General features: G+C 46.7%; 1 protein-coding gene across 1 annotated transcript in view; it reads right to left on the bottom strand.

Annotated features, from left to right (window-relative positions):
• The window catches only part of LOC146179419 (arylsulfatase B-like), a 32,142-nt gene extending 10,637 nt beyond the window's left edge, over window positions 1-21,505 (bottom strand). The window contains exons 1-7 of the mRNA XM_084580189.1: window positions 21,495-21,505; window positions 19,731-19,827; window positions 18,427-18,586; window positions 7,735-7,847; window positions 3,737-3,847; window positions 2,682-2,819; window positions 1,031-1,157 (exon numbers count right to left, since the gene is read on the bottom strand). Of these exons, the coding sequence (XP_084436315.1) occupies window positions 1,031-1,157; window positions 2,682-2,819; window positions 3,737-3,847; window positions 7,735-7,847; window positions 18,427-18,586; window positions 19,731-19,827; window positions 21,495-21,505 (757 nt within the window). The remainder of the gene's footprint in view (window positions 1-1,030; window positions 1,158-2,681; window positions 2,820-3,736; window positions 3,848-7,734; window positions 7,848-18,426; window positions 18,587-19,730; window positions 19,828-21,494) is intronic.
• Between the last annotated feature and the right edge of the window lie 5,395 nt (window positions 21,506-26,900).

The raw sequence follows: 26,900 nt of genomic DNA, 5'->3' as shown, positions 1-26,900 counted from the left end.
TGCTGATAATACGAGCGCCGGCGCGACTTTGTTCGCCACTCCTCGTGCTGTTTTCAACGGGGACAGATGAGCTTCCTGAAGGAAGCGTGTTATTAAATCCCCGTGCTGTAACGGCCTTGCTCCAGGTTTTGCGGGGTCTTTCGCTGCCGCTGTGTGTACGTGAGCTCAAATTTTAAATGAGGCAACGTGCAGAGGCTACTACTGCCGGCGCCGAGTCATTTTACGGTATTTTGTGTTCTACTTTCGGAGACAGCAAGCTTGCCTTTTATTCCGATACTAATGATGCTGAGTGGTTGACGCCAGAGACTTGGCATGTATCACCTGAGGGCAGTAGTGGGCATGCTATAAAGTGGCTATGTCTCCCTCGGCAATATTCTGCAACGAAATTTACCATGCCCAGTGTTCGAAAGTTGCCCAAATGACGTAGTAACATAAATGTTGCTGGTATATCTTTTTTATTTTACGTTATCGTGACATTGAAATGTGCAGGGAACGAAAAGTACTGAAGGCCATGAGATTGCCGATCGAAATTATTTACAGGGCGAATGTTACATCTTCCATCTACTCTGCCTGAATCCCAGCATGTGGTCGCTAAAATTATGACTCCACTGAAGAAGTCGTCCAATCGTTTGAACGTTCACCTTGCATGGGAGAGGTTCGGGGATAGATCTCCGGTGCTGCCGAGTACCCACCAGAATTACAATGGAAACAAATTTTCCCTTTCCTGGGGCTGTGCCTAATCTTGGTTAATTTGCTTCGGAAATGGGTCTTTAACCACCTCCCTTGGTTGTGTGACAGAAAACAGTATGTATGGCACTCTTTGAGCAAATCTGCCGTTGGGAACATTAAAATGCATCACCATCATTACGTCCATCTAGATTTTTCTCTAGAGACGGAGACGTTATGTCCTGCTCATTACAAGATTTGTTAACTAATTTAAACGGTAACGCAAAGGTCAAAAAGTTGCACGCATGAAGTAGATGATTCTTGAAAAGAAACTATAAGAAACATTCTGCGCCTTTCAGCTCACCGGCGAAGAAAGTGCGGTTGGTGGCTTCGATGTACGCGAACTTGTCCACTTCCTCCTGGGGTGCCTCCGGGGTGCAACCATTGCACGTGCTGTGGGCGGCCTCGTAGGCCACGTACAAGAACAAGGGCTGCATATGAGCAAAAGGGGCAGTCATTATCGTTACTCCAGCACTTGGCGCTGTATGAAAGTATTGTATAGCTTGTATGAGAGGTGCTCTAAATCTTTAACTGCTTTCGGACACTGTGTGCTTCAAATATTCAACTGTGTAATGCAATGATTTCAGTATTTCATATTGCATAGATTTACACACATATATTTCATAGCGTAACCTTCTTACGCCGTGGAAAGAGCCTGTGTCCGTATCATGCAGGAAATTCCCATAATTACATCAATATGACCAGCAATAACGTCTATTATGTACCTGTGTCAGGAACCCAACGTTAATTTTGAAGTCGGGGGTACGCAGATTCTTGAGTGGTGAATGCTTATACAAATGTGCATATACAGATGTGCAATGGAGGTGTGAAATGCCCAAAGTAAATGTCTTCCTAGGTCCCAACACTATTTCTTGATTTAATTGGTGCCGATGCCTTTACACGAATGCGCAGTAGCACGCCAATGTTTTTCAGCCCGAGACCCCATACTCTGCATCTTAGAGAGCGGTGGCCGCATCCCCTCTCACTCCCTGCCCCTGCACTTTCCGTACGCACTCGCGATTATCGTAGAACTAGCCTCTGGAGGTAAAGCCTCTTAACAGCCTACTGCTCTCTTATCGGCCAAATGTGGGGTGTACTAAGTGTAACCAATTGGACACCAACAGAATGAAAGCATAGCAGGGGACAGCAGAAAGTTAGGTGGGCGGATGAGGCTAAGACGTTCGCAGGGGTCAAATGAATGCAGCTAGCACAGGACCGGGTTAATTTGGAAGAGTATAAAAGAGGCATTCTCCCTGCGGTAGGTACAGTCCGGTTGATGATGATGATTATGATGGTGACTAATGGCAAACCTGGTATGCACAATTTCTCACATGCATACATTGGGGGAATTCCGGCGTCTCCCCTGCCAATTGCCGCGGCCGCTTCCAGCATTCTGGGATCCCCTCCCTCTCCTTTACTCCCGCTTCAGGACCGGGTTAATTGGAATATTATGGAAGAGGCCTTCTCCCTGCGGTGGGTATAGTCCGGCTGATGATGATGATTATGATGATGACTAACGGCAAACCTGGTATGCACAATTTCTCACATGCATGCATTGGGGGAATTCCGACGTCCCCCACTGCCAATTGCCGCGGCCGCTTTCAGCATTCTGGGATCCCCTCCCTCTCCTTTACTCCCGCTTCAGGGAAGAAGACGAGGCTGGATGACTAGAGAATGTCATTTGGGTGCCACTCCGTAGTGGCTACATTTTGCAGCATTTCAGTGGAAATTCGGAACGTTTTCTCGCAGGCGCGCTTCAGAGCATTGGAATGCTTCAACATTCTTTTTTTTTTTTTTTCGGCGTCGTCCGGCCGGCACGAATCTGCTTACAGGCTCGGAATTTTAGCGCAGCCCGAAGTTGTATTTGCTTCTTTCCTCCTCCTAGCTCTCTAATATGCTCGTGATTTCTGTCATCAGGCGATTCTCGCTCCTACAAGTAGCGACTTGCCAGTTACCTTATCAGGGTCGTGCTGGGAAATAATCTTCTTCACCTCTGCGGTGTACGCATACGTTGAGTAGACGCCGGTAAGGTTGGTGATGGGTTGTACATCGTGGCCAACATTGTGCCACATGTCAATGCCACACTGTCCGTACTGCGGGTGCCAAGAAAAAAACAGCATGGATCTTTTTTTTATTTGGTATTTGGGCAGCGTGAGTCAGTTCAACGTGCTCACCATTCTTACCTCTACAAACGTTAATGAACAAGCTTCTAAGTCCCTATCATTTACACCACATTCGCATGTCATGACCCTGCTACGTGTGATCGATTTCTTAGGGTTGGTTTGCACTGACGGGCACTACTGCCCCTGCCACTTCTGAACAGCTATGAAGATGTAAGCATTACTCACCGGTGACGTTCATTTCAATTTCGGTTTGAGAGCGCTGATGGAAACTGTTACGCTGCAGGTGCCCAACTCCTGGTAAATGCATGGAGCTTTTTTTTATTACCTCTGCATTGTGGCCCATGACCCTTGTTGGAGACATTTGCCGCAATTAAGAATCTGTCAAGCCTAGGCGACGATGCATTACCGCTCAGTCCCCGCTAAAAATTCTCCCCTTGCCTGGAGGCCATAAGCCGTATGTTCAATACAATAGACGCACGTATACTGTAATTGTAATTAGTGGGATGTGACAATAGCTGATGCATATGCATTGGAGATACACGTGCGTCATGTATCAGACTGTCCTGCATTATTTTCAAAGAGATGCTAAAAGGGTGCAGTAGCGCATTTTGTAAGAATGTGCAATTTCCAGTGCACTATCCGCTGCTATGCCACAAAAGGAGGCTGAAATCACTAGGTGTTTTTCTTGTTAATCATTTTTATTCATCTCTAATTATTACGAACCAAAGGGTGCACATTATGTGGCGCGAGTGTGTATCATTTTAGGCTAGGTCAGATCACAGGACGGGTTCAGGTGACCCCAGTTTGCATCTAATAACAATTAAGACCTTAACTATGAACGAAATAAACTATTCGCGAGCCTATGAATGGCAGTGGGCTGTGCTCACCGATGTGATGCTGTGGTTGAAGTAGTAACCCTCGCCGTTGTAGTAGCCGAAGAACGTGTCGAAACCCCTCCAAGTGGGCGTGTACTCCAAGCTTCTGTACCCCAGGTGCCACTGCGTGTTTTGTGCGTGAGCAAGAAGCAGTCGTTGGATCCAGGCAGACAAGCCACAAGTATTGGATTTCACGGATAAAGCAGCCTAATACCGCTGTCACACGAGCATTTCGAAGGCCCTCGAACCGACTGCCTATCGACTCCAAGGCCTTCGAAAGCTGCCATCGGGCGTTTTCAATGACCACTGAGTCGATAGTCTATCGAGTCAGCGGAGCAGCTCAGAACTCTATCGAGATCTCGAAGGCCCTCGAACGTCCGCAAGGTTGCTAGCGCTGTTGTTGTTGTTGTTGTGGCTGTAGGAAGAAGGAAAAGAAAATGCACGGGCCTGCTACTGGCTCTGTAGCTGAGCCACTTCCGCTGCCTCGTGCAGATAGAAGAGAATATAGAGAAGAAAGAAAAGGAAAAGGGAAAGAGACGCGCGCCGCAACAACAGCCGTCGTCCACCACCAGCGGTGGCGTGTGCAATGACGGCCTACAACAGATAAAAATTTGGTGCCAGGCCAGCCCCTGCCGCAAGCGGCGGTGACCCACCTGTACCAGCCCCGTCAGGGGTTCTGCCTGCCCGCTTAGCAGAAAAAGCGTTGACCCGAGGAGCGTCACGCACACACGTGCACAGCGCGTTTACGATAGAAAATCATGAACAAGCGTTGCTATTTTATACCTTTAATTTGCGTGGTGAAATATTAATGTTCCTAATAATTTTAAAATAGCATCGCTCTTTTTTAAGGAGCATTATTTATGTGCTATCACTGTAAACTGTGCCGCCGAGAAAAGCAAACATAATGAAAAGCACAGCCGTATGAAGGTCAACGCGTTAAAAAACAACAACAACAACGTTGTCCTTGAATAACAACTACACCTGCAGTTACTAAAAAAGGCAACAGTTATATGTTATTTTGCATTTATAGAGAAATTTTAGTTCTTTAAGGAAAACCGAAAGCAATGATAGTGGCGCCACAAAAGTTTGGCACCATACACTAGAACTATTTCAACAGCCTTCGAGTTTTGCCGTGTAGCAGCGGCACTACTCCATCGAGTTCGATCGGGATTGAAAATCTCGAAGGCTATCGACTCAATCGCCTTTGAAAATGACCGTGTAACTGGGGTGTAACTAAGTTTCATAGATTGTTTGATTAATTAATTATTATTGCGAAGGCAATACTACGCCAGGTTTCAGCCCGTCGCGTAAACCCGGCCGGTAGCCACGCGCCGTGCCGCAGAAGAAGAAGAAGAAGAAGAAGGAGAAGGAACAGAAAGAGAAGCTACGTCGGGTTTGCTTACGCAACCTACCAGGTTTAACTAAAGCTAAACCCCAGCTAATTATTAATTAATAATGGATTGATTAATTGATTGATTGATCAATTGATTGATTGATTGATTGATTGATTGATTGATTGATTGATTGATTGATTGATTGATTGATTGATTGATTGATTGAACATAAAATGGGTGATATAGGATGGCTCGTTAATTGTGAACGCCGACACCTGAGGAATAGACACGAATATTCACAGCGGTATCACTATGGTTGAACCGAGTTAGCGATAGCTCGGCTTTTTATGGTATTGAGTGATTTTGTGCTTTTTATTCTGCTCGGCGAGACCTTTTCAACGATGTACAACTTCATTTTGTGCAAACATCAAATTTTATTATAAAAATCCATTTAAAGGTGACTCATTACGACCTACAATAAGCGCCGCACAATTCCAGTTGACATAAACTATCCAACGATATCTGACATAGTATCGTGGCCCAAAGTTCAGGTATTAACAACATTTATCTAATTAACATAAACCATTAAGATTTACAATTAACCCACATCAATTAAGCTTGGCATAAACTATCCAAAGATAAATTATTTGATGCGTTAGCGTCAAGTTCATTTTTATAACAGTTACCTGATTAACGGTAATTACACCTATACTTAGTGTAGTGCAGTTATACCTCGACATCAGCTAGCAAAATGTATATGATATGACTGTGCTGCACGAACCTCAATTTTATTCATAGTTCGACTTTTGCATCGTGCAGAGCCCTCGCTCTAAAAAGAGACTGGCACGAGCTGCACAAGCACGAGAAAAGGAAATGACTGGCGCGAGCTACTTTCCAGTTAGTATAACTTTTGTTGCCCTTCCTAATCGTCCACCACCAACCGTCTGTCCTGTGTCTTACCCTTTCTTGCTGCAACGTATCGTCTACAGCAGACTAGGAGAGAACGAACTCAAACGTTGGCCTGCAAATGCGGTTTTCCTAGCGCTTCAAAAGTTGTTTGCTTTTTTTTTTAGTATACAGGGCGCTTTGGTGAACTGCTCCATAACCATATAACTTAATGACCATTTATGGCCAGCTGACTAACTGACCGCTTGACTCATTACACGTCGTAATTAATTACAAGTTCATTATCTAATCGCTAATAAACGTTTATCTTCATAAGTAATAATCAATTTAATAACTTTGTATATCATGCCGAGTAGCACTCGACTAATGTAAGTCCTAATTAATTATCTTTCGTTAGTCATGATTAAGAGGTTAACATTGTGCTACAGCATCAAGACGTATGAGGCGCGACACAAAAGAAAGGAGACTGGTCCAATAAATTACTGTAATTACAGAATCGTTCCCTGTGACATTACCACCTTCAAAGTAGTCGCCTTCAGCATCCGCACACTTCTGCATTCGGGGCTGCCACTGCTGGTAACAGTTCTGGGACGAGGTTTTTGGAAGGCCCTTCTCGAAATTATGTTTTTGCCTGAACCTGTTCAACTGAGATAAAATGAGTTGCCTTTAGGCAAGATTTTACTTTAGGAAATAAAAAAAAAAACGTCACATGGAGCCAAATCAGGTGAATAAGGAGGATGCTCCATTGCAGCAATACTTTTGCTGGTCACAAACTGCTTGACAGATAGGGCCGTGTGAGCGGGTGCATTGTCCTGGTGCAAAAGCCATCTGTCACTCCACAACTGGAACCTCCTTTTTTTCCCTAATAGTGCATAATTACTTCACAGTGATTGTATATTAAGTTCACATAAAAGGTCTCGACGAGTAGAATCAGAAAATGTATATCATCGTACAGCGATCGCGTGATCTTGGGTGTCACCAGGGCTCCTACCCTATGATTTTTTTTTTATTTTCATATACAGTTCACACCAGACATTGTGGTCAAATTTTAACAAAGAATTTTTCAACAAAATTTTTCGCACGTTTTATCATTTCTCCATAACAATCCATATACCCGCAGACCCTCCTTCGACAGCGTTTCAGCTTCTTGCCATTTAATTTCACAAAACGCATATCCCATTGATTTGGCAGTGTTAATTCCTCGTCGTCAACGCAGGCCAAACATTGGAGCAAAATTTTGCGACGCCTCGGATGCTTATATCGCTTACAGCAATATATTATAAAGCTATCTTACTATATTGCGCAGTTAACTAACAATTGTGTTCAAAAGCGCTTATGATTGGTATTATAAGCCTGGGCTGGCTAACTACGTGATGCGAACTCAGGATAAATTTTACGAGCAAAGTTTTGCTAAGCATTGGAGACTTAAACAGTTCTCATAAAAACGTGCTTCACACCTTCTTACTATATCACACAACTATATTGCCACGTACTCGGTGACCAATTAAGAGCCGAGACCCATAAAGCTGGGCTTCATAGAGATGTTTTGAGTTTCAGTCTACGTAGACCGAAGTGAGAAGTAGGCCTAGGAAAGGTCAGGTCCCATTACTTCAGGCTACACGTGGGCATCCTGTTTAACCGCGTATTTATCTGCTCTCTTCAACACCTGTGCTATTGCCGCTCTTCCAGCATCAAGGCTATCAAAAGTAAAAAAAAAAAAAAAATGCGCAAAGTGGTACCGAGAACTGCACTGCGGTATACGCGTCTCACCTTCCCCACAATGTGAGTGCTGTATCCAAGGTCCTTCAACCACTGCGGCAGCAGCTTGAAGCGTAGATCCAGTGCCCCTTCCGGAGCCGCGGGATACACCTGGTAGCCCACATCTAGCGGGAAGCAAAAAAGCAAACGAATGTGCATAATAATAATAATAATAATAATAATAATAATAATAATAATAATAATAATAATAATAATAATAATAATAATAATAATAATAATAATAATAATAATAATAATAATAATAATAATAATAATAATAATAATAATGATAATAATTGGTAAACATGAAAGGAAAGACTCAGTACCTTTCTCTTTTTTTGTACGCAAACTTGCCATAAGGCATATTATATAAACTCGTGTAAATGGTTTTGCGTGAGGAACCGGAGCAGGCTCCCGCTCTTAGCGTTGTCGGTGAGCCATTTAGACAAGTCATCTTCCCTTGTTGTGGTTAGACCCACTTCGCGCAGAATCTGTGTCCTTGATTCCCTTGTCCCTGCACAAGTCCATAGCAGGTGGCGAACATCCACTTCTGAAGCTGGTGTGGAACACTTTGGGCATGTGGTTGGTCCGATATCAGCTTGCGATTCCCATCGGCATTTTACCGACGGGGTAAGGGCCGCCCCAGCTCTTATCCTTCTAAGGGAAACCTCCTCCAATCTCGTTAAGTTACGAGGAAGTGGGAATGTACACGGGGGAATGAGGGCACGTGTACTTTTCCTTAAAGAGTAATTAAAGAGTAAATTACTCAGTACCTGTCATGGACACCTGAACCACGCCGTAAGGGAAGGGAGGAAGGTGGGAGTGAAAGCACAAAGAAAGAAAGGAGTGCCATAGTAGAAAGCTCCGGAGCGATTTAGACCACCTGGGAATCTTTAACGTGCACTGACATCGCACAACAGACAGATTAGGGTTTTTAGTCCAGAATTGCGAGAAGCGACCTGTAAAAAATACCCACGTGATTTGGTATCGAAATTGTGACGCAATCGTTCTTTGTGCAACGTTGCCGGTGGTGTCGTACCATTTTGTTCCCCGTTTAGCATTCACCTGCTAGTGAAGCTTGGTCACTAGTTTGCGATAGGGATTAGAACCAATGACATACGCATCTCAGATTAGTGTACGTGCCCATAGAGAAGTGGGATAGACAATTACCTTTTTTCCCCAAAAACAAACTAGAAAAAAAAGAAATTGAGGAATAATAAGACGGTGTTAAAAGGCTCTATAGCGTCTTCTTTTGGGGCGAAGCTTGAGCGCCCCCCTCCCCCAACACCTCTAATTTTCTCTATTTCAATGCTTAGCAAACTCGCCCAATCACAGATTCCGCCGAAGTGTTGTCGTTGCGACTGAAGGAAGAAGGAAAAGAAAATGCACGGGCCTGCTACTGGCTCTGTAGCTAAGCCACCTCCGCTGCCTCGTAAAATAGAAAAACAAGAAAAAGGAAAGGGGGAACCTTCCGCCGATGTGTGGAGGATTTACCCATCCCCGGACAAACAATTGGTGAACGCAGGAATGCGTCTGGCGACGATTGCAGACTAGATGTTTCTTCAACCCATACGTGTTGAGCAAAATCTACCCGGACATTCAGCCGGAGTGCAAATGGTGTCAGGAATTGGCAACCTATGACCACATATTATGGAGCTGCAGCACAGCACTGCCACCGGCGGATATTATGCGTGATCCTTCCCTCGAGCAGTGGGAGGCCGTGTTGGCCAGCTCAGACCCGGTCGCCCAGACCAGGGCCGTGGAGTGGGCCACCCAGGTCGCCGTCAGTCATGGGTTGATGGCCACCTAACACGGAATCGTCCACACATGCCCTCTGGCGAAAATAAAGTTTTTCTATTCATCCATCCATTCGCCGATGTGCGCCCGAATCCGCTCATACTCACTTTCTCTCTCGGTAAACTTGAAGTGGAGAAAGAGAAGGTGGCGACGCGCGTCACGCGACATAGCAGTGAAGAGGAGAAGCGGTCGTACAGCTGAAGCCAAAGGAGGTTCTTTCTAACCGGCTCTCAGTAAACTCGAAGCCTACAAAGATAAGGTTGCGATGAAGTTCAAGGCGAGCGAGCGACACGAGACTGCTCAGACCAGAGTAACACGCGTTTGTGCCACACTGCCTGTTACCACCTCGGCGTCCGTGACTGTAGCAGATCCCTGCTCCTTCACTGGGTGCATCTATGGCCGCTCCGCTTCCTCTTCAGCTAAAACGCATGAAGCGCATGAAGGGCGCTTGACATACTGTCCCCAAAGGTGCGGGATCGAACCCCGGCCTCGGCAGCCGCTTTTCCGTGGAGGAGAAAAGCTAAGCGCCTGTGTGCTGTGCGATGTCAGTGCACGTTAAAAAACCCCAGGTGGTCGAAATTTCCGGGGTCCTCCACTACGGCGTCTCTCATAGCCTGAGTTGCTTTAAGACGTTAAACCCCACAAACCAAACCAAGCCTTACCATACTGCGTGATTCAGCTGTTGACCGAGAAGTGTGGCAGATACTGCGACTTTCCTTTTGTATAAACCGATTTGCAATCGAACAGGTCACAAGAGTGTTCGTTCATTTGTACTGAAATGTAAAAAAAAATAATAATAATAAACTGTGTTCGACCCCCGTCGCGGTGGTACAGTTGCCAGGGCACTCGACTTCTAAGCCCAAGAATCCAGGATCGTAGTCCGTATTCCGGCCACGGCGGCCGCCTTTCGATTCAAGCAGAAAAGCAAGGCACCCGTGTGCTGTGCGATGTTATTGCGCGTTAAAGAACTTCAGGTGGTCGAAGTTTCTGAATACGTCCACTGTGGTGTATCCCACAGCCTTAATCGCAAGACGTTAGGTCCCACAAACCAAAGCAAGCATAAACTGTCTTCGTTCATCTGCACCTAAATGTAATATATATATATATATATATATATATATATATATATATATATATATATATATATATATATATATTCAGCTAAGCTTTCCCTCATAGCATCCAAAACATAAAGAATGAAATATATAAGAGCGAACTGGTAGGGTTGGTATTCATAGAATTTACAAAGTTATTTGATTCCCTTAATCGTAGCTCCTTTCTTATGGAATTAATGGGCAATCATTGCCGCTGTTTCGTAGTTTACTTTATCACCAACAAACAGTTTTTGCATCAGACATATTTGTTTTTATACTAGAACAGTTAGCATCGGGTTTCCGCAGGGTCAGTATCTTGTGCCGCTGCTATTTTTAACCTATATTATTGATCTCTTTTCTCTTCCACATCGTACAGAGCGTCGCCACAATTTTCTCATCCAATGAGCTAACAAGTGAATTAGTCGCACAACCGAAACGCGATCTAGAAAATTTAAATGAGTGACGTCGTCTTAATAGATTGCTTAGTTATCAATCCAACCAAACCTAAAGTTATGAACTTTATTTCATCAACCAAGCATCGCTCCATTGCTCCTTTTTATTCCTAAATTCTCACTCCCACACTTCTCACAGACCGATGCATTTCTCTGGATATCGAACTCTACCCTTTTTTAATATTTAGTTCAACATTCAAACTTGCGAAAAGAAATCGGCCTTCGGCATAACAGTGCTTTTGAAAGCATGTCATTTCTTCCAACAGTCTACATTTATCCCACTTTATTAATCTTTTATTCATAACCATATCAATTGTATCGCTGCATGTGGATTAGCGTAGCATTTCCACCTTTCGCGTATTCAGTACCTCCCGCAACAAGCGATTAAAATCATATCACATAGTGCGTACACTGCTCACACAGACCCGCTATATATCTACCCCTAAATATCATAACTATAAATGTGCGCATAACATATAGCTTAACATAACGGCGTATAGTCTCATAAATAACCACAGTCTTCTCTAAATTATGATCTACATCTACATTATCCAAGCAATCCGAACATTGGTGGATTTTTCAATGTAAATAAGATTACCTTTTACTTCCAAACATTTGTGCCAACTATGGTAAACTATCAGTTCTACCATGTTTAAAATATTGAGCGAGCTTCCCTTTTGTAATAAATCATCATGCTTTGCATCATCATTCAGAAAATCATTTAAGCAATACATTTTTAACCATCTCATAGTGTTATAGTATTGTAAAATACGCATCGTTTGCATGCATACTTTTTCCTATAGCCCTCCTGTTAAAACTCCCCTTTTCTCCTTTAATCATGTGTTGCGTGTTGAAACCTTTTTAGTATATTTCTCCTTTAGACTAACGAGCACTTTTATTCGGTATGTTGTTTTTGCCCCTTTCTTGTACAGGCAAATTTTCTTTTTTACTCCTTGAGTTAGCTTTATGCTTCGTTGGTGACCAACGATTTTACCCATGGACCGACTGCTTTTATTTTATGTTTCTATGTGCATTCGTGATAAGAGGTCCCAATACAGTAATGACTTCGGCACATATTTCTGTACAACACTACTTCATTCCTTGAATAACCATAAATGACAATAAACTGCTCAAGCCACAAGCCACTATATCATACACCAAAAAGTTTAAAGACTCGTACAAGTAGGCGCTACGGCTTTCCGTACAATCGCAACTGCAATGCCAACCGCAAAAGATGGCCTCCAGACCCACGTATCCACTGTCGCACTTTCATCCCAAAGTGTGGCATCGCCAGACCCTCTCCTTTTACCTCATCCACGTTGCAAGTGTACAGGGGTGAGATATTTGCCGGAATGCGACTCTGCAGGTGTTGTAATCGCTTGTGTAAAAGACGCACCAGCTGCCTCCACTTCACTCGTACACCAGTCGACATTTCCTGACTGCGCAAGCGTCTACAGCGCAGGCGCCTTGGGGTAGAAATAAAAAAAAAAAGCCATGATTTAGGGCACGTTCTTTCTAGTCTTCAGGTGCAGCTGCTTCGCAGCTGGTATCACTCTTCTTACGTGCATGGTTCACCCGTAACGAGCTCAAGGTAATCAGTGCAGTCAATGACGTACAGACACTCGCTGCGGCGGTTAGTAACATCGCCATAGGTACACGTACTGAGCTAGCTCTTCTTTTTTGCACACGAAGCATATGCGACTCGTTTGGTCGAAAAGGCATCTCCGTCGCTGTAACCCAGAATTGAGAAAAACGCGCCAAGAAGAATGCGCACGTGACCTCATATCAAAATTGTGACGCAACCGTTCATAATGTGGAGGTCGCTATTCTGCGATACCATTTCGCTTTGCATCTAGTATACGTCTCTATATTCAAGGTAGGGGCTGGTTTCAGATAAAGACTTGAACCGATGACGTAGGTACCTCAGATGAGTGCAGGTGCTCACTGTAAAGTGACACAGATACTGCTCCTTACTTTCTTCGAAAAGCAACCTAAACAAAAATATAAATATTCGAGAAATGAAAAGGGGTATTAAAGAAGCTTCGCGTCTACTCTTAAGGCGACTGTTGAGGGTCCGCCAATATTTATTTTCCGGTTCATATCAAGTTGTGTACTGTAGCGCCATGAAATGCATGTGCATACCGTTGTGTAGGTTTCGGTAGTAAAGGTAGTATCGGCGCTCATAAGAAATTACACATTATGGACCCACGCCAAATTAGGTACCCATTTAATTGAAAGACCAAACGCATGAGCTGTGATCAGAAGAAGCTCTTGTTTGGCTCTCGTTTACCGCCTTCCTTTGAAGAACATCGCTCGTGGCCATTCATCTGGCTATTCGCTTAATCAGCAAGCTTTTATTTACGCCTTTGTCATCGCGATATGCAAGTGAGCCTACCGTCATAAGCTACAACATTATGTTAAAGACCACCTGAGATAGCTAATTACTACCATTTCACCGGTTATCGATGCTTTAAATCGTCGATTTCGACATGTTGGAATTGTTTCTCGTGCACCCAGCGCCATCCTGGGACTGGTCTTAGCACGTAGAACTACTTTAAATTTTCCCGCTCTGGCGACGTTCTGATTTTTGATGGACCTTTTTGAGAACTAATGCGCATGTACTGTGGCAAAGAAGACGTGGCGGCCGCGCTTGAAAAAATCCTGCTACCCGCTGTAATGCAACATTAACATCACATTTTTGTCATCAAAATACTTCCAGTAAGTCAAATATTCTCGGTTTTGTTATCTGACACCGTTTAGTGGTGATAATTATCCAAAAACGGCTCCAGCTGTTCACTATTGAGCTTTGACTCAGAGTCCGGGTGATTTTATTCCATGAAAAGGCAATTTTCGAAGTTCCGCCGCATGTCCAAAATGTATACCCGGCATTTACAGCCAGTGTGCAGCAGTCTTAGTTGGGTGCCTCACGAAAACCAGGAACTACTTCACCGCATGGCAAGAGAAATCAGGCTCTTTCCACCTGTAGTTTTTCTTTTTTTTTTTTTTTATGTGGTATGGAAGAGCTTATGCGACTCTACTAATAGCGTATGCTTAAGTTAGACGAAGTGTATTTCTTTCGTGAAGGCCTGTTTTCCGATGTGCTACACGACGGATGAGCCGGTAGTTTGTTGAGCATGAGTCTGGACTGCTCCATCCCCATGCTTACACCCCATGGGCCCCATGGGAGAAGAGAATCGTTCCTAGCACTCTTATTTGAGTTACTAGGGGAATTGGTTGTGTATACCGAGTGTCAGAGTGATAGGTGGGCTATCAAGATGAGTAGATTTGGGTCGATAGAGGAAGAGTTGAGATTTAGACGGTGAGCAGATAGGCATCTCTCCTTCACATAGGTGTCAATAGTGTTGATGGATGTTTGGAGGGGAGTCTCTATGGTGGCGTCACTGCCTCTGCATGTACGGACTGTATCGAGCCGAGCTATCTTGCTGTTTTGCCTCTTTGTCACCATGATGAGAAGACGGTATTTGGAGAAGCCATTGCAAAAGCTGGGACTTAATTTGAGCAGCCAGATCTTATTATCGTTCAGTGCCATCTACTTGGGTACAGCCACTGGTCTCTTTTGTAGCGAAAGCTATACACTGTGGTAGGTTTTCAAGCCCTCGGGTGGCCGCAGCTACGTCGTTAAGAGGCGTAGCTATGGTCTCCTCATAAAACAACTTCTAGAGGGAGGCACCGGGGGCCGACGAAGGGCTGCTGCGTAGCTGATTGAACGTGGCTCCCACAGCTATTCCGGTGCTGAAAATGTTTGGCGGATCTCTTCGAGCACGGTTTCAGGGACAGCAGCGGCAGTCGGATTAGGCGAGCCAATATTGAACTTGAGCTCTTCGCTAACTACCTCGCGGATCAATTTCTTTTCGAATCACAGCCACCGCCCGCATGGATCTGTTGGGTCGTTTTCCTAATTCTGCTTCGGGCAAGGTGGATAATCGTTGCTACAGATTACCTCACGCGTTACGCTGAAACAAAGGCCCTCCAGCGCGGCACGGCAATCGAGGTAGCGAAATTTTTCATCGAACACATCATCCCGAGGCACGGCGCCCCGACAGTTATAAAATGGACCGAGGCACTGCTTTCACTGCCAAGCTGCTGGAATCTGTCATGCAGCTGAGCGGCACGACCCATCGCAGGACAACCGCCTACCATCCACAGACTAATGGCTTAGCAGAACGTCTGAGTAAAACTCTCGCCTACATGATGTACATATACATTGATGTTCAACATAGGTCTTCGGATGACGTTCTGCCGTACGTCACATTCGCGTACAACACGGTGCAGCAGGAAACAACACAAATGACGTCCTTCTCCGTATTGTATGGCCGCGAAGTTTCAACAATTCTGGAAGTGGTGTTGCCCATGACGGCCGTGACCTCGAAGTTGGCGCCAAGTAATTTACTCAGCGCGCAGAAGAAGCGCGACAGCTGGCGAGAGCACACATCCGAAACCAGCAAGGCCGAGTCGCCTAGCGTTACAATCACCGCCACCGTGTAGACTTTCGAATCGGAAGACAGAGTATGGCTCTGGACTCCGATCCGACATCGTGGACTATCCGAGAAACTTTTGAAGCAGTACTTTGACCAGTTCAAAGTGCTCTGTCAGCTTAGTGACGTCACGTACGAAGTGCTTTCGGACGGCTTTTCTTCTAAGCGTCTCCAGCAGAAACCCGATGTGGTCTACGTCATGCCTATGAAGCCGTGCTTTTCGCGAGAGCAGCCCTAGAAGATTAGCGCACCGCCTTAGCGCATGCTTCTTCTTTACTTTGCTTTTCTTTCGAATTAATCGAGTCAATGTTATTTTACCTAAGAGAGTGTAATGCAGCGTGTGCAACAGCAGCCGTTCGGCGGCTGCTCATCGCGAGTCTCGTGCACCGAATCGAAGACGCGGTCGGTCGGTCGGTTGCACAACTTTTATTTCCATCGGAAATGAGTGTCCTCTTCCCCGTCCCCAGCACGCGGGCCGAGGAAGAAGGGGAATCGTGCGCCCGCGGATTAGAGGATGGCAGGTAGCCCTTGGCTTGCTGCGGCATCTTCCGCCAGATGGACGGTGCGGTGCGGGAAGACGCGGAAGTGGCCTCGTGACGTTCGATGCGAAGATGAAGTTGGGTGCCGACCGTCTCTCGGTGCTCTTGACCTGCTCTGCGATGCCTTCTGGGTCAACTCCCATTAAAACCAACCTTCTAGTTACGGGCCTAAACAGCTACGTGGCCATATGTTAAGGAGACATAACCACATGCTAAATGAGCCGAAGAGCTGTCTTGTTGTAGGCAAACAGACATGTAGGGGTCCGCAAACGCAGCCCTGAAAGCATGACATAAAACTCGATGGGAAGGCATCAACAGTGCCTAATGCTAGGCACCGGAAAACGCATAATGTTGTTAGGAGTTAATGTGAATTTTTTATCGTGATAGCGTTAAAGACACCGTTCACCGGACATCCGTCGCTGACATCGGTGGGCTTGTGGGTGAAAAATCACGAGCGTGGCGCTGACAGATGGTAGCTGGCAGCTTACATATGGCCGCAACTTGATTGGATGTAGGGTTGCCTAACGTTACGTTTGCCAGGAGCTGCCAACCCGGAGCTCCCCTTTGCCGTTGTCAGATGGAGAGGGGGATTGACACCCGGAAGTGTCGTGCCCCAGAGTCACACATAACTCATCAGCCCATCATTCATATGGAATGGTGATATGAGAATCAGCTTGCCAGGTCATTTGCATTGACGTTACTCCTATAGGCCACTAAGGCACATTCATACGGCTTGTTTAAAGGGGCTTTATATGTGGGCTGGTAGCCTACGCTATTGCCACATACACTTAAAGCCCCGTCTCCAAGCACACACGCATCATGCGCTGCAGCGCCAACGTCATCGCGTGCGTCAGCCAAAGCCGGTCTGCGCATGCGCGCGGCACCTGACGCAAGCATCGCGAGCGCTGACGCTCCGATCTGCTCCATCTGGTGGAAGAGGCCGCAACAAGCCAAAGGCTACCTGTCAGCCTCTATCTAATCCGCGGGCGCACGACTCCCCTACTTCCCCGGCAGGCGTGTCGGGGGCGGGAAAGAGGACGCCCATTTCCGATGGAAATAAAAGTTGTGCAACCAACCAACCAGCCACATATTTGGCGCGTGAGCGCGCGTGCGGCTGCGCGCGTCGGAAACTAGCGACGGGGTTACCACAATAGGAGGGGACCGCGCTGATATTTTCTCCTCGTCGTGAGGCGTTTTGCGTGGACCCGATAGAAGCGGGTTGAGTTGAGTTATCGGGTCGAGAACCGCTTAGAGGGTTCATGTAAACGCTGCTGGGGACCTTCGCGGGCCACTTCGTCTCTTTTCTTTATCTCACATGTCAGTGTGTCGGATATTAAAAATGGACGCATTCATTAATGAAACTATTTAGTGGGCCATAATCAAGGTTTATGAAAAAGTAATTGGTAGGCATATTTACGCATGTAGTAAACGACTTCTTTAAATTCTTTGGTGAGCTTTGCTCTCGTCACCAATGATATTGAGAAACTTCACACACAAGCTCGTTCATTACCAAAGCCTCTTCTGAATCTATACTTTTTTCGAGAAGCTTCCCCCTACATTTTCATTATTTCACCATGCGGTAGACAACAGTGAATATTAAGAAAGATTACTGCTTCCCATTGTTTGAAGAAAATTATGATTCATGACCGTCTTCAACCGCGATAGAATCACGAGATCTCCCGTCGACCTTCAAGTGACCACCCAAGAACGTCACCTAGTCTGAGTGTAATACCGCTAGAAACTACAAAAAAATTCGAATTCAATACTCTTGTAACCTTCCCATATTAACCGACATCGATCTCAAAGCAGACTGAGCTGAATTTCTTCTCTCTTTTTTTTTCGTTGTATCAACACAAAGAGCAACGTACCTACACGACACAGCGCTAACGGGTTTGGCTTATGGTTAGGTCAGTAAAGCTTCGCTGCCGCTGTCACTTCTTCGCTGTGGTGGTAGAAAATTGTATTCAGTCCCAAAGGTCATTGATAGAGTCGTCCATAACTGGCGCAGTCCTCAGTACAGGGCCTGGATGTTTCAATCAGCGACTGCTTTCATGAGTGGCTTCAAAGTGTAATAATTACTGGCTTCTCTATTTATCGTACATTGCCTACTGTACTGCATTTGCTACTTCATCCTGCATGTCATGCGATCCCTCTATATACATGGAGTGGTTTATCAAACAATAAATTGGTTTCGCTCTGAATTCTATTCCAATCAGTAAGTCTCGGTGCGTAATTTGCCAGTGTGGAAGGCGAAAGTCAAGAAGCCACATTTCAAATGGAAAAATCTCGCACAGGGTGACTTAGCCACAAAAGAAGAGAGGCTCACTCGTGCGCGACGGGTAGTATGACGTCATGAGGGCCGTCCTGGAGGGCGTGCATGTTGGCGCTGAGTAGTGTCTACTCAGAATGACTCCCGAGGCCGCCAGAGCATCTATGTTTGGAGTGGGGATCTGAGGCGAGCCATGGAAACTCACGTCGTTCCAGCCCTGCGTGTTCCAGACGTCTTGAAAAGAGAAACAAGTACACGTCTACACAGCAACTTCCAGCACTCATGACATGCGCCCACTACAGCCATCTGATGACAGTAAGTGGCGAATTGTGTGTTACCCTGGTGGATTAATGTTTTGTTAATGGTTTACATAATGAGTGTCGATATTACATCCGCTGGAGACTAGAGCAGAGGGCAGCAACCATACTGGCAATCTAGTGAAGCAGCGCTACGGCACAAGGCCAGAGGAAGAAAGGGAGAAACACAGCGCTGCTTCACTGGATATGTCAGACCAACTCGCCCACCAGTTATTATTGTACAACCATACTGGGACAAAGAAGACCTCTTGACAAATGTGTCACCGAGTGACGTTCTTGTCGGTGTGGTTGCATGCACGTTTCTGTAATGCCATTAATGTTTGATGTGCTGCAGGAAAGCTAAATTTTGATTCGCAACAGTGCTGAACCAAATTTCGTTTTAGGATGTCTAAAACTAAATCGGCTGCCACTAACGACCGCATAGAAATATATATAATTAGAACCAGGCACACTTAAAAGTAACAGACAGAGTATCGGTAGTTTTAATTTAGATAACCAATTTGATAATCAATAACATTAATCTGACTTCTGATATATGCCCCTGCAAGCGGTACTTCTCTTCGAAAAGATACTTATTTATCTGAGAAAACGTATACTTAAATATTACTTGCAGTCTCAGTTGAAAGTCCCGGTATGAAAAAAATGAAAAGATCATGAGAAGTACAAGCATTTGACCATAAATTTGGTTTCCAGCGTAGTACTGTGAACTAGTCCTTTCCTCTGGCTTTTTCCACGTACCATGCATTAACTGGCCCAACAAGTTAGGCTTCTTGAATATTTGACCATTACTTTCCTTGAAAAAATACTGTAAAGTGCCAACATTTCGGCTAATCTAGCATCTTGCAAAGAGGCGCCAAAAATACAAGGTAGACAGAGAAGAGGAGACGGGACACGAACGTAGGTATCCCGTTAGGGTCCCGTGTCTCTTCTTTGTCTGCCGTGTCTATTTTGGTGCCGTTTTGCAAGCATATTGAACCAACTCGCCCACCAGTATGTGCTAGGCTATTCTACAAATTCAAGGCAGATTGAATGGCGGCTACTCACAATATCGTCCCCTAAGAAGAAGACAATGTGTGGAGGTCGATGCTCCTTGGGCGAAGGTGGCCGTCGAGATGCAACGAGACAAGCGCAGGTTGCCACGCTGTTCGCATCCGAAGAAGAAAAGCAAAAAGAAAAAACATGAATACATTTGTGATGCCAAGTATAAAATTGACAAATATCCTTTTATAGTCATCGCTTCAGGTGAAAGGCCAATAAAAAACACCTTCAGCATAGCGCGCACCACAATCGCTACCTTCTGCCTCGTACCGCGCCCCACGCATGCGCATGAGAAGGTAGTACCGACGCTGCACTTGCTGCCATCTGACACCCTCTAAAATATATGCATGTGGTCTGACGGCGCGTGGTACGTAATAAGCAGTAGAAGTGGCGCTACGTCACATTCTGAATCTGTATGTCCTCGATGTTTCTGAGACGCATACATGCTTGTATATATTACTTACCAGGAACGCCTACAAAAAAACATTAGTTGTGGTTTAACTCTGGTTAACCCTAGTTGAATTGCGATAGCAACGGCGGAAGCTTCTTTTGCTTGCTACATTATTCCCCTGTCATGCCCTATCAGTGTAAGGTGCTATTTTATTGGGGACACTTAAGCTCATCCTTTAAGAGCATGACGCGAGAGCGTAAGCTACCAGCCCACATAGTATAAATGAAAAGGGTTCAATGCTGCTGAACCGAATGTGGAGCAAAAACATTAGCTGTGGATGACCGAGTGTTCTTCTTCTTTGTCTTATTCTTATTCGTGGCTGTTGTTCAAGGTCAAACATGGCCCTTCGCGGGACGACGCGACGGACCGAAACATGGCGCAGTATTGCTATCGCAATAAAATATCCCTGAGCACCATTATCAGGCCAGAATTTAGACATCTTAGTTAGCAAAATAAACTTGAGAATTTCCTGCCATTACTTATTTTTCCGATGTTGCTCAAGTAATAGATCATTGTGCCAGCCCCATCATGGTGCAGTGCATGGTTAGGGCGCTCAACTGCTGTACCCAAGGATGCGGGATCGAATCTAGGCCGTGGCGGCCGCTTTTCGACAGAGGTGAAAAGCAAGACGCCCGTGTGCTGTGCGATGTCAGCGCACGTTAAAGAACCCCAGGTGGTCGAAATTTCCGGAGTCCTCCACTACGGCGTCTCCCATAGCCTAAATCACTTTTGGGCCGTTAAAGCCGATAAATCAAGCCAACTAATCCAGATATTTCATTGCATCGTCAGCTAAATTAACTCTAATACTAGGGACACATTGAGATCTTAAATAGGCTACCTTGTGAAATGAGTGATAGAGACTATCACCAGTGCAGCCTTGTGAGCAAGCTCAGATTTAAAGGGTAAAAGGCGACCATCCCCGCTGCCAACACAAGGCTATTTTCTGGCGTCATCGTCATCTGGCGTCATGGTCAGCGTTGGCGTAGTGAGCGAAAAAAGCTGGCAGCTGACATGGCCGAGCACTGACGCAGGGCTTCCTGGTATTACGTTTGGCAGGATCTACCAATTCGGTTCTCTCCTCTCATATGGGAGGGTGATATCAGAATCAACCTGCCACGACTCATGCATTCTCAGTCAGGCACGTTATAACCAGGTCATGCAGGTACGTTCATACGTTCATACGGCAGAGTTGAAGCTGGTCTTTATATACGGGGTGGCAAACGCTGTCGCATCATACCCTCAAAGGTGGAGCTTAAGTGCCCCATAATGCTTTAGCGAAAGCTAAACTGCCCTAGGTTTTCAAGCCGTCACCTTGTTACCGTAGCACCATGGCACCGTGGTAGGAGCTGCCAACTTGGGTCTCTCGTTTCACATGGGACGGTTATGTGAGAATCAGCCAGCCAGGACCCTGGAATTCACGTTAACCCTATAGGCCACTTAAGGCACGTTCATACGGCTTGGTTAAAGCGGGGCTTTATATGTGGGCTGGTAGCCTACGCTATCGTGTCATATCCTTAAAGGTAGAGCTTAAGTGTCCCCCATATTTGGATGCAATAAACGCATTTACCACCACCACCTTAAACGCCGGTTGTGTTCGATGCAACGCAGCCAAAGCTTTCGCTCCACACTCGGTTCAGCAGCGTTGAACCCGTGAAATTTTCGCCATTTTTATTCACATGTATATAAAAGGACAAGTAGATATCAAGTACCGGCGTCGACTATTACTGAGCACTAATTGAAAAAAAGCTTTTTGCAATAATTCGATAAAACTCAACCTAACTGCAACGTCATAATACTCAAGGCAGCATTGCACTTCACCTCTGCCCTCCCCCTTCTTTTCAGGCTTTTTTTTTTTTGCCGACGGCATTTGACACCCACGAAAAATATTTCTGGATATGTTACTTCCATCAAGCACTAATAACAGTAATAACAGTGGCTTGAGATTTGTCATAAGCAAGGATAGAGGAATATAAAATATTACGAGGGACTTTAGCGACTAAAGTAGTGAAAGGCAAAAGCCTGAGGTCTCTTCTTGTCTAGCGTTCCTGCCATCTGCAATCCCACATTTCAACCCGCGACACGCGACACGCCACGCGACAGCCACCGCAAAATTCGGTGGCAGGCTAGCCCCCGCCGCAAGCAGCGTTGACCTACCAGTCTCAGCGCCGCAGGGTCAGAAACAGCCACCTTTCAGAGAGCACGCGTTCAAGTGTAACATTGTAGATAGCAGGGACGCAGCCCGCCTCGGCCAATCAGAACGCCTCAAAAGCGGGACACATTTTGTCCACGACAGCATGTGCCACTGAAGGCTATCGCCTTAATAGCAGCCAAGGACGTGCAGACGCAAGAATGACTTAAACGCAACTAGATTATGAATCCTGATTATGAATCCTGATCATGTACCCCGTCGGGATGGTACAGTGGTTACGGCGCTTGACTACTGTGCCCACGGATGCGGGATCGAATCCCGGCCTCGGCGGCCGCTTTTCGATGGAGACGAAAAGCAAGGTGTTCGTGTGCTGTGCGATGGCAGTGCTCGTTTAAGAACCCCAGGTGGTCACAATTTCCGCAGCTATCCACTACGGCGTCTATCATAGCCCGAGTTGCTTTGGGACGTTAAACCCCACAAACCAACCAACCTTATCATAATGTCAAGACTGGAATATCTGCCTTAGTCGGAGGATAAATTACGACGCATTTTGGTATGGTCTGAAATTGATGGCTGTGTACCTAGAGAGAGCGAGAAAGAACTTCATTTGCCCCAGATGTTGTGAATTAGGGCAGGTGGGTCCTGTGTGGCCCCCAGGTGGGAGCGACATCCTGGGCCCACGAAATAAGTGCAAGTTGTGTGTTCTTGTCTGGCTTAGTAAGCAGTTGGTGCCAGCTTTCCGCAGAGGGAGCTGGCAGGAGGGCCCTTGGGGGCGGGTTATTTTTGCATCCCCAGAGGATGTGCGCCTGAGTGGCGGGTTCTCCGTTGTTGCAATTTAGACATGTGGGGTCGGGGCTTGTTCCCCTACCAAATCGGAGCTTCTCATACTCCGATCTCCTAGGTGTCGTACAGACAAAGGCCCTCATCCCCCCATCTTCTTGACAGTTGACAACACCCGGATACCAGAAGTGGACAACATCAGGATTCTTGGTATCCTGATACAAAACAATGGCAAGAATACCGCAACCATCACTAAGCTGGCGGGGATGGTTCATCAAACAATCCGCCTCATTCGCCGCGTAGCCAACCGCCATCGTGGCATGCGCGAGCATGAGCTCAGGCGCCTGGTACAGGCATTTGTCCTGAGCCGTGTTGTGCACACTCGCTCCCCTACCTCTTCTTCACGCGAGCGGAGGAAGACAAGGTTAACGCCTTTATCCGACAGGCGTACAAGGCCGTCCTCAACATACCCCGCTACACCTCCAATAAACGCCTTCTTCACATGGGCATCCATAACTCCCTGGCTGAGCTCACGGAAGCCCACCGCTCAACACAGTTGGAGCGACTATCATCTACCCTCACCGGCCGGAACATCCTTGCTCGCATACATCTCTCACCTCCCGGTCACAGCTCTGCACAGCATACACTTCCCCCTGCGATACAACGCGTTCTTAAGGGGCATCCCCTGCCAAAGAATATGCACCCGGACCACAATGTCGCTCGCCGCAACGCACGCGCAGAAGCTCTTCACAAACACTATGTCTTCCAGCCAGAGACCGTTTACGTAGACGCTGTCTCATACCCCTCCCGCCATGCGTTCGCCCTCAGCGCTCTCCCCAACTCTTTGCAACTGGTCGTGGCCGCTACAACTTTTGCCTCCGCTTCCCTGGAAGCGGAGGAAGCGGAGGAAGCGGCGGTTGCCCTCGCCATAGCTACTACCCGAGCCACAACCATCTTTAGCGACTCTAAATCCGCCGTACGAAACTTCGCTCGCGGTCGGATCTCTAGCCCAGCCTTCCGGTTCCTCGCATCCCCCCCCCCCCGAACACCCTATTCAATTAATATGGGTGCCCGCTCACACGGGTCACCCAAGCAACGAAGCAGCTCACTCTTGCTCGAGGATACGTCAGCCGAGAAGGTACTGCCACTGCCTGGGAGATGCTCGCTAGCGCATGGTATCCTACCACGAAATCTCTCTCCATTACCGTGATCAGCGAACCATCTACCCTCCTCCTCATAACTCTATGACTAAGCTACAACAGATGACGTAGCGCCAGCTTCAGTCCCATACATTCCCATCCCCTGCTTTCTTAGCTTTAATCCATCAAGGACTGTTCTCGCCGCAGTGCACCCTGTGTGGGGCACCTAAAGCTGATTTTGAACACATCATGATCAAATGCTCGGAATTCCACTCTCCAGCCACTTGGCAGCTCTCCGACCTCGAACGATGGCAGGCTGCGGTGTCCAGCTCTGACCCAGCCGTTCAAAAGCGGCTGACGGACTGGGCTTTGGGTGTCGCTGGGAAGCACCAGCTTCCGGCCACAACACGCAGACAAGAGCCGACCCGTCATTAGGATGTAATCACTTAAGGCTCCCAACATTGCATAAAGTTTTTCACCACCACCACCACGTTAGTAATTAGTGATAGCTTCTAGTGACTAAGAATTGAGTGTCTGTAATCTGCGGAGCAAGGTGGCTTGTGCTCGGTCGAGGTCGGGGTAGGGAGGCGGGAAAAGGCGTCGCATCTCTTTGTGAAAATTGGTAATTTCGACCAAAGTCTGGGGGCTTCAGCGAGTGCGTCTGGACGCGTAAGACCGACTGCCCGGATTGTTAATCTTCGGGCAAGTTGGTCGGCCCCATCGTTTCCAGAGTTGCCCGCGTGGGCGGGTACCCAGACTAGGTTAATTTTCTGATCAGGACTGCAGCCGCGCAGGATGCGTGCAGCATGAAGGCAGATGTAGCCTGCCGAGAAATTTAGAATTGCTCTTTTTGAGTCGCTGAGGACTGTATGGCTGGAACGGCTGTACAGCCGTTAGCAAGCGCGTCTAGAGCGCTCGAACATGGCCTTGTCGCTCAAAAGGAAGTTAAATTTTTGAGCAGGTGTGTGTGTGTGTGTGTGTGTGTGTGTGTGTGTGTGTGTGTGTGTGTGTGTGTGTGTGTGTGTGTGTGTGTGTGTGTGTGTGTGTGTGTGTGTGTGTGTGTGTGTGTGTGTGTGTGTGTGTGTGTGTGTGTGTGTGTGTGTGTGTGTGTGTGTGTGTGTGTGTGTGTGTGTGTGTGTGTGTGTGTGTGTGTGTGTGTGTGTGTGTGTGTGTGTGTGTGTGTGTGTGTGTGTGTGTGTGTGTGTGTGAGAGAGAGAGAGAGAGAGAGCTCTGCCATATCAGCCATGCCATATATGTCGCTTGACGTCAGTGAACTGTACGGCCAATCAGGGCCCAGCAATTCCAGTACGTTTTCGTTCACAACACCGACGCTGCCAAAGCTGCATTTACCGCGTTACATATAGTTAACTGCATAGGGTACCTCGATGCCTTATAACTGCGAACTGCACAGCGCCATCTCTTAACGCTCACAAAACGAAGCTGCTGTCTGCGTTGGAGCAAGAGGACCCTGCACTAAGCCCTCCCCTATCACTACCAAAAGAATGAAGAGATTTATTTCTACTGGGCAGCGCTTTATGTAAAAAGGTAAAAAGTCAGTGCGGGGTCACTTTGACTTATGCCAGCTTTATTGCACTACTTCAAGAAGAGAAAGAAAAAAAATAGAAGAGTTCGACGCTGCTGAACCGAATATTGAGCGAAAGCAATAGCTGCGGGTGACCGAGCATTCTTCTCCTTGTTCTTGTTCTTCTTCTCCCCCAGCCCACACATAAAGCCCCGCTTTTACCAAGCCGTAATGCGCCTTAGTGGCCTAGAGGGGTAACGAAATGCCAATGTCCTGGCAGGCTGATTCTAACATAAGCGTCCCATGTGAAACAGAGACCCAAGTTGGCAGCTCCTGCCAGCCTACATATAAAGCCCAGCTTTAACCAAGCTGTACGAACGTGCCTTAGTGGCCCATAGGGGTGACGTGAATGGCAGGGTCCTAGCAGGCTGATTCTGACATAACCGTCCCATGTGAAACGAGAGACATAAGTTGGCAGCTCCTGCCAGCCTACATATAAAGCCCAGCTTTAACCAGGCCGCATGAACGTGCCTTAGTGGCCCATAGGGGTGACGTGAATGGCAGGGTCCTAGCAGGCTGATTCTGACATAACCGTCCCATGTGAAACGAGAGACATAAGTTGGCAGCTCCTGCCAGCCTACATATAAAGCCCAGCTTTAACCAAGACGTATGAACGTGCCTTAGTGGCCCATAGGGGTGACGTGAATGGCAGGGTCCTAGCAGGCTGATTCTGACATAACCGTCCCATGTGAAACAAGAGACATAAGTTGGCAGCTCCTGCCAGCCTACATATAAAGTCCAGCTTTAACCAAGCCGTATGAACGTGCCTTAGTGGCCCATAGGGGTGACGTGAATGGCAGGGTCCTAGCAGGCTGATTCTGACATAACCGTCCCATGTGAAACGAGAGACATAAGTTGGCAGCTCCTGCCAGCCTACATATAAAGTCCAGCTTTAACCAAGCCGTATGAACGTGCCTTAGTGGCCTATAGAGGTAACATGAATACCAGGGTCCTAGCAGGCTGATTCTGACATAACCGTCCCATGTGAAACGAGAGACCCAAATTGAAAGCTCCTGCCAACTTGGTGGTCACCGCCGAGCCACGCTGACGGCTCAAACTGCGAGCAGTATTGCTT

This window comes from Amblyomma maculatum, chromosome 9, assembly GCF_055883805.1.
Source record: "Amblyomma maculatum isolate TAMU_Amacu chromosome 9, ASM5588380v1, whole genome shotgun sequence".
Classification (NCBI taxonomy): Eukaryota; Metazoa; Arthropoda; class Arachnida; order Ixodida; family Ixodidae; genus Amblyomma; species Amblyomma maculatum.
The sequence above is the reverse complement of the archived record's forward strand: the minus strand, read 5'-3'. Positions and strand labels throughout refer to the sequence as shown.